The 17,631-nt window shown below is 41.0% G+C and overlaps 2 protein-coding genes across 2 annotated transcripts; one reads left to right on the forward strand and one right to left on the reverse strand.

Moving 5' to 3' along the window:
* The first annotated feature begins 53 nt into the window (after positions 1-53).
* cs (citrate synthase) lies at positions 54-10,699 on the forward strand. Its single transcript, XM_046396333.1, has 11 exons — positions 54-217; positions 2,871-2,921; positions 3,234-3,341; positions 4,042-4,107; positions 4,446-4,577; positions 5,395-5,583; positions 5,859-6,058; positions 6,711-6,840; positions 7,827-7,928; positions 8,252-8,461; positions 8,565-10,699. Exons 1-11 carry the CDS (start codon positions 167-169, stop codon positions 8,733-8,735), a joined length of 1,410 nt encoding a protein of 469 aa, XP_046252289.1. The 5' UTR covers positions 54-166; the 3' UTR covers positions 8,736-10,699.
* coq10a (coenzyme Q10A) lies at positions 10,362-17,368 on the reverse strand. The gene is made up of 5 exons (XM_046396334.1): positions 16,706-17,368; positions 15,286-15,435; positions 14,998-15,190; positions 14,666-14,767; positions 10,362-13,879 (listed from the first exon to the last, which is right to left on the reverse strand). The coding sequence occupies exons 1-5, from the start codon at positions 16,840-16,842 to the stop codon at positions 13,712-13,714; spliced, it is 750 nt and encodes a 249-aa protein (XP_046252290.1). The 5' UTR covers positions 16,843-17,368; the 3' UTR covers positions 10,362-13,711.
* Between the last annotated feature and the right edge of the window lie 263 nt (positions 17,369-17,631).

Here is a 17,631-nt window from a genome sequence, read left to right on the forward strand (position 1 = left end):
CCGAGCCAGCCAATCGTCCAATCAGCATCACTGCTACTTGAGGGCCAGAATCCCTCTTCAACCTTCTGCCTTCTGGAGGGGCACCTTCAACCAACTCCGCGGTGCACTGGCAGCGGCTTCCTTAGTTTTAAAGAATAAGTGGAAATACCTCTTTTACATAGACACTATGTCCTTTCTGACGGTCAGCAGGCTAGCACCAAAACTGCTCAATTCAAAGGTAAGACAGCTAGTAACGGCATTGATGCCACTTTATCAAAACTGTGGACCTTACCGTGGAAGCTAACTTTAGGTTAGCCGGCTAACGACGTAATGGCAAGCTAGTTAACGCTTGCTAGCTTAGCATTCTGAACCAAATGCTATTGATCAAGAGCATGACAATTAATTGCTAAAACAGTGTAAAATGTTTTAAGAGTAATCTTTATTGCTTGCTTATTTAATATATGAATCGTGAAACCTGTTAGTGGTACTGTTTGTGAACTTGTGTCTTCCTAGCTAACGTTAGCATAGGAAACGTTGCTCTTTTTGTTGGCCTTGGTATTGTCACCGCCTGGACATGTTCTTTAACCAATAGTAATACACCTTGTTAACTCGGTTTTACGGTGGGAACTCGCATGTCTCGTTTTTTTTCGTTATGAGTAAAACGCACATATTTTGCTTTGTTACATACATGTTCTTTAAAACTCAGCTTCAAATTTGTGTTTCTTCACTACCTAGGTTGACCTTCACTTTACGGTTTCATCCAAATGTCTAATGTCCCCTCATTTGATGAACTCCTGAAACTATTTTGTATGCTGTTCAGAATTTAAAAGTTATAACACTGTGGAAACAAGTGTTTTGTGTGTGTGTTTTTCTGTGTATTCAGATACCTAACGTCAGTTTTCAATATGTAATTCCTGTTAGCAGATCTTAACATTTTGGTGTGCGATTGAAAGTGGGGATTGCTTAATAGGTAACCTAGTGTGTCTTAATTTCACCACCTGGTTTAGTTTTTTTTGGCCACATCGACTGTCAGTGATGAAGTAAGTTCCCCTCTGCTGACTGCAATCTTCCAATGACTGTAATCTACTGTGTTACTCCACTGACCTCTTAGCCCAGACTACTCACTCTTCATGACCCTCACATTGTGTCGTCTACTACAGAAGAATTTTTAATAACCTACAAGCCCCCCCTCGAACAAGTCATCAGTGACAAAATGGTTTCCTCCCTTGAACTCTGTACAGACTGGGACGGGGGGACGAGGGAGGGGGGTATTGTGTCCCTGACTGTTATCAGTATTGTAATTGGGAGTCTGTAGGGTTAACCTGTGTCACTTTCACCCTTTTCTCTCTTATCATGTGTATCTTTACCTTTTTGCGGTTTCATTCTTTGATCCAAGAGATATTTCCCCAGAGCTATGACTGAAACTCACATGATAGAGGACAAAGACAAAATACATGTGATGGTCTCATAATAGTTTCTTGCTTAAGGCAATTTAAAGTTTTAAGAAGAGAAAGTTGACTTTCATGTATCTTTTAGATTTTTTTTGTGGTCAAACCTTGAAATGCCAAAAATACTACTGCTACCGCTTGAGAATGAGAAGAATGAAAATTTTGATTAAACAAATGTGTAATATATTTTTTTTCCTCATGGTTCAGAGATTGATTAATGCAGTAGCAGTTACACTAACAGATACACACTACACACTAACAGATTTGAGAGATGTGTGTTTCCTTCCTTTTCTTTGATAAATTATTAAAATGTTTAGTCAGTCATAAATCAATTATTTCATGTAATTTTTTTTAACCACATTCTTGGTGTTAACTCTATACCATATTGTCCAGTATAGTTACTTTTCTTCCAGATAGGAAGCTGGGTTGTGACTGAGTGAAACTGAGGCTCTATATTTAAGACCCTGAGCTGTTACATAATCTCTCAGCTGTGTAGAGTGTGTGTGTGGTGATGCAAGAGCCTACCTTTTGTTTCATTGAGCCTTGTTGGTCCTTTATCCACCCTCACCAGTTGGATTATGGGTAGGGTATCCCATTGGGAACAGAGCCAGCTGTCCACTGTCCCCCGCACTCCTCTCCATTGACAGTTTTAATGAACTGCCAAGAGGAGTCTTGTTTCAGCGGTGAGCAGTAGGCTCAACTTCTCACTACTGTCACTGAGCTTCCAACAGGATTACCAGCCTCCAAACACTTTAATAATCAGGGCTAGTAGTTTTTTAATCTCTCCTACATCTCCTAGTCTTGTCTTGGTTTCATTGCAGGGTTTAAAACCCAAGAACTATTAATTATAGGGAAATGTCTGTCAGTGTAATGTGTGTGTGTTTTGTTTTTTTTCCTTTTCTATTATATTGAATATTTGTCAACCTCCTGTGACTGGTTAGGCTTACTCAACCAATATTTAATTGGTTTGAGTACAGAATGGAAAAATAAAGCCTTGAATGTATCAATAGATTTCTTCAGTTGAAGTAGCCCTCACCGGTATTTGCTTAATGCAGCTATTTGTAATGACCTACTCTGTCAAGTTATACCGAGGGGAGAAATTAAATGCTTGTCAATTTAAGTAAGGAAGTATGGATAAATAATTTAGATTCTTGAGTACGTGCTAGTACTTTGCCAATCGTGTACTGCAGGTTAAAAACCTGGGGCCTAACTGTAATGCCAAGCACAGCAAAATGTTTTGGTCTGCAGATGTTTTCTGACTACTCGGGGGGGTACTTAAGGATGATTGACCATCAACAAACGCCCTGCAGTTCTCTGTGACCCAAAGCTAACAGGAAGTCATTCAGTGTACAAAATATTTTGAGATGCTGCTGTGTCCTTAAGTTTTTCATTCTGGTTTGTGGTTGTGCCATAAATGATCAGTCTATTTTGTCTTTGTTATAGAATGCCACCTACTTCCTCGTGGCTGCTAGAAATGCCAGCGCGTCATCAACAGTAAGCAAACTGTACACCCCAATGTTGTCTGCTTGCTTCATACTGAAAGTTTGAAGCAGTGGTAATCTGTGTGGAACATTTGAAAAAGTCACCGGGTTTGGCTGTGTGTTATCACAACTATTAATAGAACATGCTGACCGTTGTGGATCTACAGATCAATTTCTTTCATAAAATGTTTACATAGAGTCTGTTTAATTAACCGCAGTTCACTTTGGAGAAATGTGTTGTAATTTAAGACATGATGTCTGATCAAGGGCATGACTGACCTTAAATGGTTTTTTTGTTTGTTTGTTTGTTTTTTTTTTTTTACAGAGTCTGAAGGATGTTCTGGCAGACCTTATCCCTAAAGAGCAGACCAGGATCAAGAACTTTAAACAACAGTATGGCAAAACCAACATAGGGCAGGTTACTGTTGATATGGTGAGTGAGTGAACGGTGGATCAGAGTAAAATGAGAAACAAAGCTACTATATTAATTTCGGGCGCAGCATGTAGACCTTCAACCTTGATTTAGACGAGGCACATTGGCTTCACCTAATCCACACAGGCCTGCCTAGCCGTATTTCCTGTGTCCGGTATCACTGTCCGGTCGTCTCCCTCTGAGGTGACAATATGAGACTGCTGCGTTTCTTGCCAGCTGAGACTTTTTTATAGCTGAGTCACCCATTGCGCTTCTGTAAACTGCCGACTCGTGCAACCAGTTCAACAACCATGTCATCACCCGCACATTTTTGACCACTGGCTAGTTGCCATAGGAACTCTTAGGCCCTAACATGGACCTGTTTCAATAGCATTCAGTTGTGATCTTTCTACGTTATGTAATTCTATTTAATATCGATATTCAAGTGCATTATCTTGTTCCACTGCATGATATTGCTAAGCATTTAATAGGATTTAGGTTATTTCTTCCAATCTTTCTTAAAGACTTAAAGTAATGTAGCTTCCATAAGTCCTTAAGATAACCAGAAATTGGCTTCAGTCAGTAGATTTTGACTTTAAAGGTCCCTGTATTAGAAAACGGTTGTCATTTCAAACACTCAACTTTATATATTGTGTTAACAAGGCAGTTTTTAGTATATAATGTCTTTCTTTGTCTTTCTTGCTTGTGTTTTCATCCACAGGTCTATGGAGGTATGAGGGGGATGAAGGGTCTGGTGTATGAGACCTCTGTGTTGGATCCTGATGAGGTCAGTATGCCTCAAAAGTGGCACAAAATATTACGATTGTTAAAGTGGTTTTATTAAGTGGTTTAATTCAAACACCCCTGGCCTTTCAGAGACTAACCTGCGTCAAAAGGCACTTACCCTGATTGCTTTCTTAATGAAGCTGAGAGCTTTTAGTGCCAGAATGGGATTATGGTTGTATATCTTGTTATAAGGCCACCGCACAAAATAAGATATTGAATCATTCACTGGTAGAGCTGTAGTTCATATTGGCAGATTCACAACACACGTCAGGGGGCACTTCAGGATAGCTTTGAATGTGCATATTCACGTTTGCATCCCTTCGCCTCTCCTTTATCCAGGGCATTCGTTTTAGGGGCTACAGCATTCCAGAGTGTCAGAAGTTGCTGCCTAAAGCTCCAGGAGGTGAGGAGCCGCTGCCCGAGGGCCTCTTCTGGCTGCTGGTCACAGGACAGGTGCCCACTGAGGAACAGGTGAGTGGGGGAGAATCACTGGAGCCTCAAATATATGTGTCCAGTTGAGTTCTAATAAGGAAGGACTGTGCAACTGCTCAGTCTTTCCAGCCATCTGTGCTGGTATCTCAGGCACTGCTTGTCATATTTTGACAGAATCTCCCCACACTGTTTCAGCATTTTATCAAAATGAAATATTCCTGCAGAATAATAAATGTATATGAATGTGACGTGTTTGCTTCTGCTCGGTTCAAAGAGGAACAGTATGAGGGCTGACATGATTACTGTTGCCACAAGAAGGTTATAATCACAAGGTGTCTGGCGGCAGACATGTTGGATATGACTTGTGAGTTCTGACCGACTCTAGAACACCAGCTAAGATAAACCTAGAGATCGTTATATAACTGGGAAAAAAAGGGTAATCTGTACCTTCTTTATATAGGTGTTTCATTGCTGCGAGATAGCTCCTTGAAGAGAGATATGAGGATAACATTACTGATAAGCCTTCTCCTTTAAGCTGACTGCAGCATTTCACTGAAGGAATAGCTTTTACTGCTTTACCCTTTACCCTTCATTGATATAATTAATGAGAATGCATCTGCTATTGAGTCAGCTAAGGAGGATAAGTTGGATTGGATCTTTTTTTTTTTTTCCTCCCTAACAATAACTTTTCATTGTACTTGTGAAATGACCAGCCCCTTGGCACTGTGGTTTTACATTGTATTTGGTGGGAGAGTAAAGTTATGACTAAATCTGTGTTTGTGAATCTCATGTAGAAACGGCAGAAAAGAGAGTATTTCGGGCCACCCGCTTACATTTTGTGGTTTGGTTCCTCCAGGTGAACTGGGTGTCCAAAGAGTGGGCGAAGAGAGCAGCGCTTCCCTCACATGTCGTTACTATGCTGGATAATTTCCCCACAAACCTGCACCCCATGTCTCAGTTCAGTGCAGCCATCACTGCTCTGAACAGTGAGAGCAGCTTCGCACGGGCCTACTCTGAGGGAGTCCACAAGTCCAAGTACTGGGAGGTGAGTTTACATCTGCACACATGGAAATCTCCTCTTCAACCGGGCTTGTAGGATGAAATTATTTTAAGTGAACTCTCTTGACTACTAGATGGATTGCTGTTGAATGTGGTACAGACATTCATGGCCATAAGATGAGTCCATTTTGTATCATTTCGGCAAAGTTGTTTTCTGTTATATAAGGAGCATTTCAGCTCCACAGACCTGCTCGTGTCACTGTAGACTTCTGGCCTCGTTTCATGAACTCTTTCCAAATTCTTTTACAATTGTTCTCATAGTTTGTGTACGAGGACTCCATGGACTTGATTGCCAAGCTCCCCTGCATTGCTGCAAAGATCTACCGCAACCTGTATCGTGAAGGCAGCAGCATCGGTGCGATCGACTCCAACCTGGACTGGTCCCACAACTTCACCAACATGCTGGGCTACACTGATTCCCAGTTCACTGAGCTCATGAGGCTCTACCTCACCATCCACAGGTACAATTTGAAACACGGCTGTGGAATTATAAACTAGTCTTGATTTTTGAGTCAAAGTCATGCAGTTTTAATGTAAATTAAATGTCAAGCTTGAAGCAAAACTCTGAAATGAAGAACTGGCCACCACTTGAAGCAGTGGATCTTTTTGTGTGCCTAAGGACTGAGATAATATTGATTTTACTGATGGCTTTCATCATAAAAAAAGGATCAAAGAGATAACACTGTTGAAATGCAAGCACATCTTTTAACATGCAACAAATGCAGTTATTTCTGTGGTGCCACAGTTCTGCTGTCCTGACCCGACTGCTACCCACAGTAATTTAAAAAGTTACGATTATTAAATACTGGATGGTACTGTGTTACGCAACCTGTTTGTTTAGGCATCAAACTGGTACACCAAGCAGAACATGTGCAGTCAAAATTGCTCATCATCAGAGTAAAGGCACAGCTGTGCTGTAAGTCCTCACTGATGGATATGTTTCACATTTAAACTGCACGTGGAAGAAGGAACAGATGTACTTTAAAGACACAAACGACATGTAAATGGCCACATTTCAGTCAGCAACTGGACAAACATGGTCTGTCACTCCATGCTGAGAAATGGTGAATGCCAACATGTTTTGATTTGTACTTATTTTTGTAACATTAACAGTGACCATGAAGGAGGCAATGTGAGCGCCCACACCAGCCACTTGGTGGGCAGTGCCCTGTCTGACCCCTACCTGTCCTTCAGTGCTGCCATGAATGGTCTGGCTGGTCCTCTACATGGCCTGGCCAATCAGGTTTGTACCAAGCAAAGCATTATTTTCACTTTTGTTGACTTCAAAGGTTGGTTTAAGGCTTTGTTTACTCCTCAAGTAGTCTGCCAATAGGCTTTTTTTTTTTTAAAATAGAAGACATTTTGACATGTCACAGTAGGCAAAGCACGGAGAAAATAAATTTCATTATGCCTGAATTCCATTTAGCTACTTCAGTTTCAGGATCCTGGCATTGTGCATGCTGTCACACTGTCATGGCTTACTGGGACTCTTGAACAGAATGCTTTTGTGCGTGTCTTACCATGACAAGTCGAAATGTCTGCTGTCGGGGAAAAAAAAAACCTTGGAACAATTTCATGCCAGGTCTTTTCCCACAGCTGGCAGTTCAGGATTTAGCTTTTAGTTTCTCCTCACTGTGGTGGCACATGTCAACACGGCAGGTAAATGAAAGGAAGAAAATGATAACAGAAAATGAAAATAATGACACAAAGCAACAAAGCGTTTCCAATTGTCACACAGACGACCTCGGTGTTCAATTGTTAAATTTATTTTGGAGTTGAATAACTGTTTATCTCCAAGTTTTGTTTGCCAGTTTGCCTCACAAGTTCACCTCAAGTCCGTCCAAGTTGTAGAAGTTCCCAGTTCCACCTTCAATAAGTTTTATCATCTATTTAATTATTAGCTAAGCAGCTGATGTGTGATTTAGCTGCCTATTTTACACAGGCTGAGCCAGTCCCATTAATAAGGGTTCAAGATTATGCTTTTGGCTCTCATTTAATTCCTAGTTTGCTCACCTACTGTTGATTTTGACGTATTGCCAGTTATATAGTCAAATGACTCTGGGCTTCTGTTTTAAACATGATGCAGACACCTAGAATTCCCAAAGCTTATGCAGAGGAGGGTTTATATTAGCTTCTGCTACTCTAACCTGCTTTGTTTTTTTACTGTTCACACTGTTTTGAAGTTTTGCAGTTATAACTCTGTATTTTTGTTTTGTTTACATGTCACAGGAGGTGCTGGTGTGGCTGACAGCCCTGCAAAAGGAGTTGGGTGGAGAGGTGTCTGATGAGAAGATGAGGGACTACATCTGGAACACACTTAAGTCTGGAAGGGTAAACACACACCACTTCCGCATCCAATTCTGCCATCCTGCCACTGTTTTGTTTTTGTTTGTTTTTTTAAATGGTGTTGCTCCTCAATGAACAGATCCATTTTTGTCACAAGGACTCTTTGGCATCCATAGATTGCACCGTTTAAAGCAATTTTTATAGACTTCAGTCTGTTCTTAATAACTTGAGTGTTCTTCCTAGCTTATGAGTTTTTATATGAACACCTAATTGTTTTTAAGACACTTTAGAAAGATTACAAGTTGCAGGAGTAGCAAGATCCTGGCACAGTTCAAATGTTGAGAAGATACTGTCTTCTCACTTCATAGGTTGTGCCAGGCTATGGCCACGCTGTCCTCAGGAAGACCGACCCACGTTACACCTGCCAGCGTGAGTTTGCCCTGAAGCACCTGCCCAACGACCCCATGTTCAAGCTGGTTGCCCAGCTTTACAAGATTGTTCCCAATGTGCTCCTGGAGCAGGGTAAGGCCAAGAACCCCTGGCCCAATGTTGATGCCCACAGTGGAGTTCTGTTGCAGGTAAGACACGTGCTGGCTTTTGATCAAAGATTTGTTCTTCTGTGTTAGCAAATACAGTTCCTGACATTGCCCTTATCTGCTCCCTCCCCTACAATCTGTGCAGTACTATGGAATGACTGAAATGAATTACTACACTGTGCTTTTCGGCGTGTCCCGAGCCCTCGGTGTGCTGGCTCAGCTGGTGTGGAGTAGAGCCCTGGGATTCCCGCTGGAGCGCCCCAAGTCCATGAGCACAGATGGACTGATGACACTGGTGGGAGCCAAGTCGGGCTGAAGAACCATGCAAAGGGAGCTGGGGGTTAAGTGTGAAGGGTGGGAGGAGGTGGAAATATCAAAATGCAGACACAACTTGACCCCCTGCCATTTCCACCCCCAGGGATTCTATGGGATTCAAAGAGACAGTATGCTTTTAATGTCATTTCACAGAAAAAGGGGCTTTTTAAATTAACACATTGTCAGTGTTAAAGTGTGTGTTTAGTTGATCATTTTCAAGTTTTCTCACCATGCTTCCATATTTGAAACGTGAGGGGTGAAAACGTCAGACACACATACTTGCAACCCAACTTAGTCTCTAACTAACTATCTTTAGAAGTCTGCCAGCATCGTAAAGATTTTCCCCTGTGCAGTGCCTGCGTGTTTGTCATTGGGCGTTGAGTCTGAACTTTGAATAGGCAGCGACATTCAAAGGGAATTGTCTTAGTGAATTAAACTGAATTTGTATTTAAAGATCTAAAGTTAAATACCTGACTCAATCTTTGCTGCTTTTTGGCTAATGCGGTGATTTGTTTTAGAGGATATCCCCAAGCAAAAGACCTTTCTTTCCCAATTACGACTCTCAGCTTAGTTTCCTCTATGCAAGGTTCCCAGATATCATCCCTCTGTCTGTCCATGCTTTTCACTCCCATTTATGAACACTCCAGTTTAGAAAAAAGGTCCTCACAAGCAGTTCAAGATATACTTTCAAAAAAAAGTAAGTTAAAAGTTACTGCCCCTTTAAATCTTTGGTCTCCCCTTTTGCTCCAACTTGTAGTTTTTTCTTTTTAATGATGACCCGTATTCCCTCTATGATCAAAATAACCGTCTTGTCTAAATAGAATTTTTTTTGTTTGTTTGTTAGCATCCTCTACTATTTTTGAGTCTCTCTGCTCAAAGGCTCTGAATGGTAGAGAATCCAGAATAATGTACAGTAAATAGTAACGATAAGGATTCGAGTTAAGGGTGTTGCAATTGGCTGCCTGTAGTAAATCCTTAAGAGCAAGCTTGAATAAAACGGGATGGGTGGGGTGGGGAGGGGGCTTTGTATTTGTTGAAGTCCTGTCTTATTTGAGTGTACGTTTGTTAATTTACCCCCACAGGAGAGCGCTTTAAACATCAACTACTCCAAAATGAGCACTTGCTTGATTGGATTTCCTAATTTGTAGCAGTAGAACCCTCCCAGGTTGATTGTGTCCCTTTTAGTTTTTTTTTTCCTCTTTTTTGATGTTGAAAATGTATGAAACTATAATCTCGGGGTTCTCATTTTGTGGTTTTATTTATACTTTGTGTACATAGGTATATATATGTATAGCTTGAATGTATGAGCTCAGTGCGATCACTTGCTTGTAATAACCACAATGATTACCATAGTTTATCAACAGCGTAGTATTGTCCAGTCCAGGCTCACTGTAGTGTTCGGTCCCACTGGCCACTGTGAAATTACGACAACAAACGAACAAAAAAAAAAAAAAAAACAAAAAACAAACTGCAGCTACCTTACCTTGTGTATATACACTATTTCTCGCTTAGCTGGTGCTGTTTTTCAGGTGTCTCACTTGAACATTTCAAGCTTGCTCTTAAGCTCTGGGTTTGTCAACACTCCATTTTTGTGTAGTTGAAGCGCTTGCGTCTTTTTCTTTCTTTCTTCTTCTTCTTCAAACTACTCTCACCATGTCAGGCAGTAGTTCACCCAGCTGTTTGAATCTCCCTGCTCTGCTTCCACCTTCCTTCTGGCTTTATCAGGCGTGTTTGTGTTTCATTGTAGTGTTTTTCCATGTGGTGGCTCAAGAGACGTAGTTATTTTGATCGTAGAGGAGCGTGAAGGTTGTACATGATAACTGGGAGAATCCGTTGCAGATGGATTCGTCAAGAGAAACGCTTGGGGGATGGAGCTGGATGGGTCAAAAAGGGCAAGAAAAGCTGGAAGAGTGGATATTGGAAAACCTAACAAAAAAAATGAAAATAAAGGTTTTTATTAACTTTCTTTGTCTCGTTTTGTTGTTGTATTTCTAAGTGACAGGCTAAGGTGAACACACAACCAGGGAAGAGCAAGGTCATCCACTCAGTTGATTCCTCTCTGGCTTTTATGAGAATTCCTGTCATGTCTGTAATGTGAGGATGACATCTCGACCTAGAAAAACACTTCTGCTCTGTTAATGTGCCTCTTTTATTGAGACATGCATGCAGCAGTAACACCTTTACCTCTCAAATTTGAACCTGTCATTATTTGGTCGAGTATCTTCCTCTGTGACACGATAGGTGTGTTTTATGTAATAAATACAGCTGAGAAGATGATGAAGATCCAAATAGCCACCTCTCTTATGTGCTGTTATTAATAACTGGCCCACATACCATCACCCCACTCTGGTTACTCTGGTTTCTCTGGTCCCTCTGTCACTGTATCCACCCTGTCCTTCCTTTGCCTGCATGCATTTGCTGCGACAAAGTTATGCAATGCAGAGGAACCTCATTTCCATGCCTTACTCAGTAAACTCCATCTAAATGTATTTGATGTGAAAATGGTTTGTGGCCAAATCACAGAACAGCTACAGAGAGAAATCAAGATTTTTCAAATTTCAAATGACCAAAAACTGCACACAAAGACAGAAATCCCACCTGCTTTTTTTATTTAAATAAAACTTTGAAACACACCCATACTATTTACAAATATGTTTTCGTTTGCATGGCAAAAGTGATTGCGAATGTAATGTCAATGGATTCTGTTCAGTCGTATACATGGTTAGCTAAAACCGTTAGAGCAGGGGTCATTCATACACCTGCAGTTTGAGGATGTGCAAATACACCGTGAGGATGGAGGGCTGAGGTGATTATTTACTTTAATACTCTTTAAATGTTCCTTGGATTTATATGATCATCTCTTAAAATAGTTTTTCAACGCCTTTGACTCAGAGTATTGGCACCTACAATAACAAAACTTAGAATAAAATTCAATCTGTACGCAGCATGCTGAAAATAAAACGCGTCAGATCGAAAGAGGAAAAAAAAAAGGGTGGAGACGCATTCCGACATGATGCATCATTACTGACAATATGAACAACATGGCAGAGCAGACACCTAATATGGTACAATATATAATTGTAACACTTGGTATTTTCAATAAGCTTTTAACAAGTTAGGCTGATTTTTTTCTTCAAATGTAAATGATTCACAGACCAATTTCAATTCAACATTCTTCATGTACTGATGATTAATTATCCCTTCATTTCCAATCATCTTACCAACAGAGAAAATCACTCAAATCAACTTTGAAGCCCAAAAAATCCTGCTTAAAAATACTCCCTTTTATTGGAGACTTGAGGCTTGGAGCATGCAGACATAAATGAACTGCCTCTTATGAGGAAGGTTTAAATGAATGACTTCTTCCACTGACCTTTGGCAACTTCAACATACATATATAGGTACTTACAATACAACATCTGACTTTGTGAGCCCTTTATCATGGAATTAAGCCACGGGCTATTAGATATGAAATGTAAACCCCAACTAAATGTAGTCATATCTGAACAATGCAACACGTTAACACCGAAAAATAATGTTGACTGTATTTGTCTCTTTGCCGATCACATTCATGCAACAGAATCTTTACAAATAAAAACTGAAATATCCAAACCAAAGCATTGAAGACAAGGACATTGACAAATAGCTGATAATGTGGCATTCTACAGACAAGAAGTACATTTTATACTCACAATGTATATGACAGGAGGAGTAACATCCTCCTGATGACCTTCAGAAGATGGACCATAAAATACAAAAAGCAGAGGAGGGAAACTTCGACACATCCTGTTACAAATAGCTTGTTGTCATTGAGATTATTATAACTGTGAGTGATCAGCAATCATTGGAAATGCTTTCAGAAACACCATTTAATTTAAGTCTGTAAAACCAAACTGACATTTTTGTTGCCGTTTATAGTATTTCACAGTATTCTCCAGCTGGTCCAAGGATTAGTTCAGGTGCTCTTTGTGTGCATAGTTAAGATTTTCCCACCTCTGTGTATCCCATGATTGCCACTAGTGCTGAGCTGCAAAATAAGGCATTATTAAAATTGGCAGGCCAAGTGTCAATGTCCAAAAAATGAAATTCGCACAGCACAGCAACAGCCAGATTAAAGCGAAATTTCCCAAACCTCAAAGCAAACTGAGGGCGCAGTTAACTAAAATGACCTTTTTCCCTTTGCAGACTTCAATGATGTCACAACATACGACGACGACTCTCGTCGTTCCGACATGGCACATTTTATCTGAACCCCAATAACACAGTAAAATGTGCATATAACAAAAAAAAGGGGAAAAAAAGAATGAAATGAACTGTTTTGCACTAATTTCACTACTATATTTCAAACAATATATTAAAACTTCAATCTGAAATAAATGATAAAAGTAAAGGCAAAGAATAAGCTTTCCTAATACCGTATATTCAGCTGTTTCAAGTGCTGCAGTGAGCTGAAAACTGGACACACTCTGACTCCATAAAGTGTCAGCATGTGTCAAGTAACCTTCAGGTCACCGTAAAATATAAGACTTGATCCCAGATAAGGTTAAAAGTTTGTGCCTTTTATTAAATAAAAGGGTGTTCAGTGTCACTGTGCTGTTTGTCAAAAATAAAAGTCGACTCTCTACCACTGATAGTGTGAGGTTGCAATGATTTACTGTTTTGTTTACATGAATACAGCTTTTAACTGTCATGGAGGAAGAGCAATGGTGGAATCCTGCTAAACACGGATCCCTTAACTGGAGGTAGACAGACGTAACACAAGGAGGAAGGGATAAGCAAGCATTTGTTGTGGCAGGGCTTCCAACATAGTGCTTACAAGAGTTGTACATCTAACATCTTCATCAGCCGTGATGGCTCTGCAGCGGTGGAGACATGAAGTGACGGGCGACTAAGCAGCATCATGCAGGTCCATGTGGATAAAGGGAATAAAGGTTGGTATGGTTTAAGGCCAGATGAGGACAAACAGGCGTCTGATGATCACGTCTGATGCACCTCGTGAAACATCAGCTCTCGCGGGATACGAGTCTCTGGGCCGTAGAGCTTACAGGCTCGCCGCTCAAACGCAGCAACATTCTGCTTAACAACCTCATCGAAGAACATGGTGGCTAACTGGGAGTGCAGCAAAGAGCGGAATTCAAAGGATATCTGGTAAAGGCACAAAAATGGTATTCTCTTTAGTATGTGGCAGAGAGAGCGGATGAGTCATAAAACATGTCAACAATGGATTGGTTTGAGTAGGATAAGTGAAATATTTTGGAAAATAGAATTTCTCATTATGGGATAGAAGACAGGATTGATATCGCTCTCATGTCTGTACCATAACTACAAGTTACAACAGGCAGACAGTTAACTTAGCTGAGCATAAAGAGTGGAAATGGGCAGCCTGGCTATATCTATAAAAGATAAGCTAACTGTCTGCAGGCTGTTACTTTGAGAATGGCATTGAGCTTCTTATCTAACTCTGTGAAAGAAAGCCAAGTGCTTCTCATCCACTGCATGAGAGAAAATCTCAGGAACATCGAAGTATCTGCGTGTTATTCTTTAGCAGGGAGGGTGTTTAACAAGACTGTCAGAACAACCAGTTTGTGTTCATTCCTGTAGTCTTTTTTTTGTCTAAAACTGAAAGATACTGCATGAAAACACTTCTGACAAAGCACTTTTTTTCTGTCCAAGTTTGTTTTCAAGTATGTAATGGGTTCAAAGTGGCCAATTTCACAGACTTCAAAACTCTTCAAGGATAAAGACTAACAGGCTGGTTTGATAATTGTGTGTCCAAATCACCCCCATGTGTTAAAGGGCAGCCATTTCAATTCATTTGGTCGAGTATCGAGTATATTCATTCATTTTTTTGGGACATTCCAGGAGTGTCTCCTCCACTGTGAGGGGTTCAACATTCGATAAATCAACAAGGACAAGCTGCAGGGTACTTACAGAAAAGTCTACCGTACAGGTACGAGGGTAACCAGGAATACCAGGACTGAAGCGCCAAATCGTCTCCAGGTGATTGAACAGCTTACCATCTGTACACACTGCCTAAAAAGAGAAATTCTGCCATTATAAAAGGGAATTTTGCCCAGTGGGTGCTTGCGGACATCATAAACATTACTCACTATAAATAAAATCTGCATTAGTGTCTCTTATTGAAATCAAAGCAGTATAAAAAACAATTGCCATCCACAGATGTTACATTAAACAGATCGGATATAACTCCATCCACAGGACTGACAGAATCGGTCAAGAATCATCAAGTTAATTTCACTTACTTTAACTAGATGAGGCCGGACGCTAGTGATCATAGATGTGTATCTCTCCACCACTGGAGGGAATCCAACTTCAAGCTGGGCTTTGGAGTGGCCTGCTCTTTTCATGATGTACTGGGACTTCTTACACCAGGGTACAAAGTTCTTGTACTCGTCAACGTTGGCCACCACATCATACATTTCCTGCATGGAAAACCTATGACAGCAAGCATTGCAAGGTTAAGGACTTAAAAAAAACAAAACAAAACATGTGAGAGACAAAGTTATAACTTGATCAAACTGGAAAATTACCCAAGTATCCTACGCTCGGAGTACTCCTTCCTTTTGTTGGTGAGACTGATGAAGTTTCTGCTTTGGGGAACAGTTGTCATTGTGTCCCAGTCCTGAAGACAAAGTACTCTTGGAGTTCTTGTCATCAAAATGCCACAGGATGACAAGTGTCTGAAAGGTAAGAGGAATCGTCCTGTAAGCAACATTCTGGAAAGAGTGCGACCTGTCACAGGCACAGTCCACAACAAAAAAAGGCTCACTACACTGCAGGTTCCAGCCACCAAAGTCAAACACTAACACAAAGAACAGTGGACCAGGATGTAATGGAAGGTCTCTGTGTTGTGAGTGTGCTGGTACGTTCCGAGTTTGACATTTGTGCAAATACAGTCATTTAGGCTTACTGCATCACTTGGCAATGTGTTTTCTAGCAGGTAACCTGCAGAAGCAGAGCAATTAGTAGTGACTAACACGTGTTTAGAAAAGTGCATCATTAATCAGGTTGGTAGGTGTTGATACTACAATTACTGATATTGCAGGGCAAGGTTGTGCTAACAATCTCATTTTAAATCACCTTTAACTGCTTTTTCAGGAGCCTTCTGGCAATGGCTGTTGCTGATGTATGTACAGACTGTGTTCACTGTCATCACATACACTATATGGACAAAAGTACTGGGGCACCTGACAGTTACACCAACAAGGTCTTTAATGACATTGTGGTCTCAACACAGACAGTTTTGCAACTATAACAGCTTCCACTCTTCTGGGAAGGCTTTCCACAGGATTTGGGATTTTTTCCTGGGGGAATTCTTGCCCATTTGTGCAGTAAAACATTGTGAGGTCAAACACTGATGTTGGGCGAAAAGGCCTGGTTCACAATTTCCATTCCAGTTCATCCCAAAGGTGTTGGATGGGGTTGAGGTCAGGGCTCTGTGTGGGCCAGTTAAGATCTTCCACACCAAACTCATCCAACCATGTCTTTATGCAGCTTTGCTTTGTGCACTGGGGCACAGTGCACAAGTGTTGCCACAAAGTTGGAAGCATAGCATTGTCCAAAATGAAGATTGAAGATTTCCCTTCACTGGAAGTAAGGGGCCAAGCCCAACCTCTGGATAGCAGCACCATCCCAATAGCTTTGTCTATATAGTGTATACAACTCTACCAGTATGATAATGAAAGATATAAGAACATCCCTACTCAATACACATAAACACATGGTTAATATCAGCTGAAAAGCTTTAACAAGCAATATATTAATTGACTGACTGATACATGAACAGCTTTTGCTTTGAGAAGGAACATGTCAGTATTACATCTGCCAGGTTAAAATAAAACTGTAGTGTTAAGTAAATGACAAATATTAATACCCTGATAAAGCACGCTTGTAACAATTTTAGCTCTTTATTGAAGGACCAGCTGTGTGTCCTCGTAATGACAGGCTCACCTGATGTCTTGTCGCAGGCGTCCTCTTGAAACTGGTGCTCGACATGAGCGAGGGGAGCCCATAGTGGCAATCTGTAGAAAGTCACTGAATGTCCGCACACCCATGGGTAACCTCCGGGCACCGGCCGTGGCTGCCATCAAACCAGCCACTCGGTTCAAGGAAAGGAGATCCTGCGTATGAAAGGCTGAGCCCTGGGGTCTGGTCCAAGACCGGGCAGAGGGACTCAATGTTCCAGTCCGAACACCCGGCTTCAGTGCGGGTATTTGGTTCACACGTAGCGTTAGTTAATTCGGACTTCGTCAGAATAACTAACATTCGCTGGCTAGTTTGCTGTCGTCACTTCACCTGCGTCTCCTGCCGCTTTTTTGTGCTGTCACCGTAGCCAACGTCAGTTACGTTAGTCAACTGCTAACGTTAGCTAACGCGGCTAGCAAGGTTTCATAACGAGCCCGACCAAACGCGACGTATTGCCGCGTTCCTCTGTTTATTCAGCAGCACTCACATCACTACACGTCTTCTAGTCCTGGACTTGCTACAAAGTTCAGTTATTTCGGCCACGTTTGGTTTTCAGTGTCACCAAATACAGCAAAGCTGCGGACGACCTTCCGCGACTAAGCAAAACGCCGGTGGGACAAACTGCTCCTTTCTTCTGCTAATTGGCCCTCGGTTTAGCCGAACGGCTCTGCGGTGAAATGCTGCCCCCTATTGTGTTGGAGGCTAAAGGCTGTTTTTATTTCTCTTTTATTTGATCATTTTAAGATATAAAAGCTAACAAAAGCTGGTTGTTTGAATTAATCTAGAATATTTATTTTAACGTAAATATATAATGTGGAAACCGATTTTCTATTCTCCTTTAAGGACAATAATTGCATGATTCGCATCGTAACTTTGACTTGGAAAATAATGTCTTAATTTGTGTAACAGAC

The sequence above is a fragment of the Scatophagus argus genome, chromosome 8 (genome assembly GCF_020382885.2).
Source record: "Scatophagus argus isolate fScaArg1 chromosome 8, fScaArg1.pri, whole genome shotgun sequence".
Classification (NCBI taxonomy): domain Eukaryota; kingdom Metazoa; phylum Chordata; class Actinopteri; family Scatophagidae; genus Scatophagus; species Scatophagus argus.

Bases quoted from the DNA above. Each gene is read 5' to 3' on its own strand.
- cs (XM_046396333.1), top strand. From the start codon at position 167: ATGTCCTTTCTGACGGTCAGCAGGCTAGCACCAAAACTGCTCAATTCA. The intron at 4,108-4,445 runs GTCAGTATGCCT...TCCTTTATCCAG, and splicing joins CTGTGTTGGATCCTGATGAG to GGCATTCGTTTTAGGGGCTA. The intron at 5,584-5,858 runs GTGAGTTTACAT...TTGTTCTCATAG, and splicing joins ACAAGTCCAAGTACTGGGAG to TTTGTGTACGAGGACTCCAT.
- coq10a (XM_046396334.1), bottom strand. From the start codon at position 16,842: ATGGCAGCCACGGCCGGTGCCCGGAGGTTACCCATGGGTGTGCGGACA. The intron at 15,436-16,705 runs GTGAGCCTGTCA...CTTACCTTTCAG, and splicing joins CGCCTGCGACAAGACATCAG to ACACTTGTCATCCTGTGGCA. The intron at 13,880-14,665 runs GTAAGTACCCTG...TGCCTTTACCAG, and splicing joins CCTGTACGGTAGACTTTTCT to ATATCCTTTGAATTCCGCTC.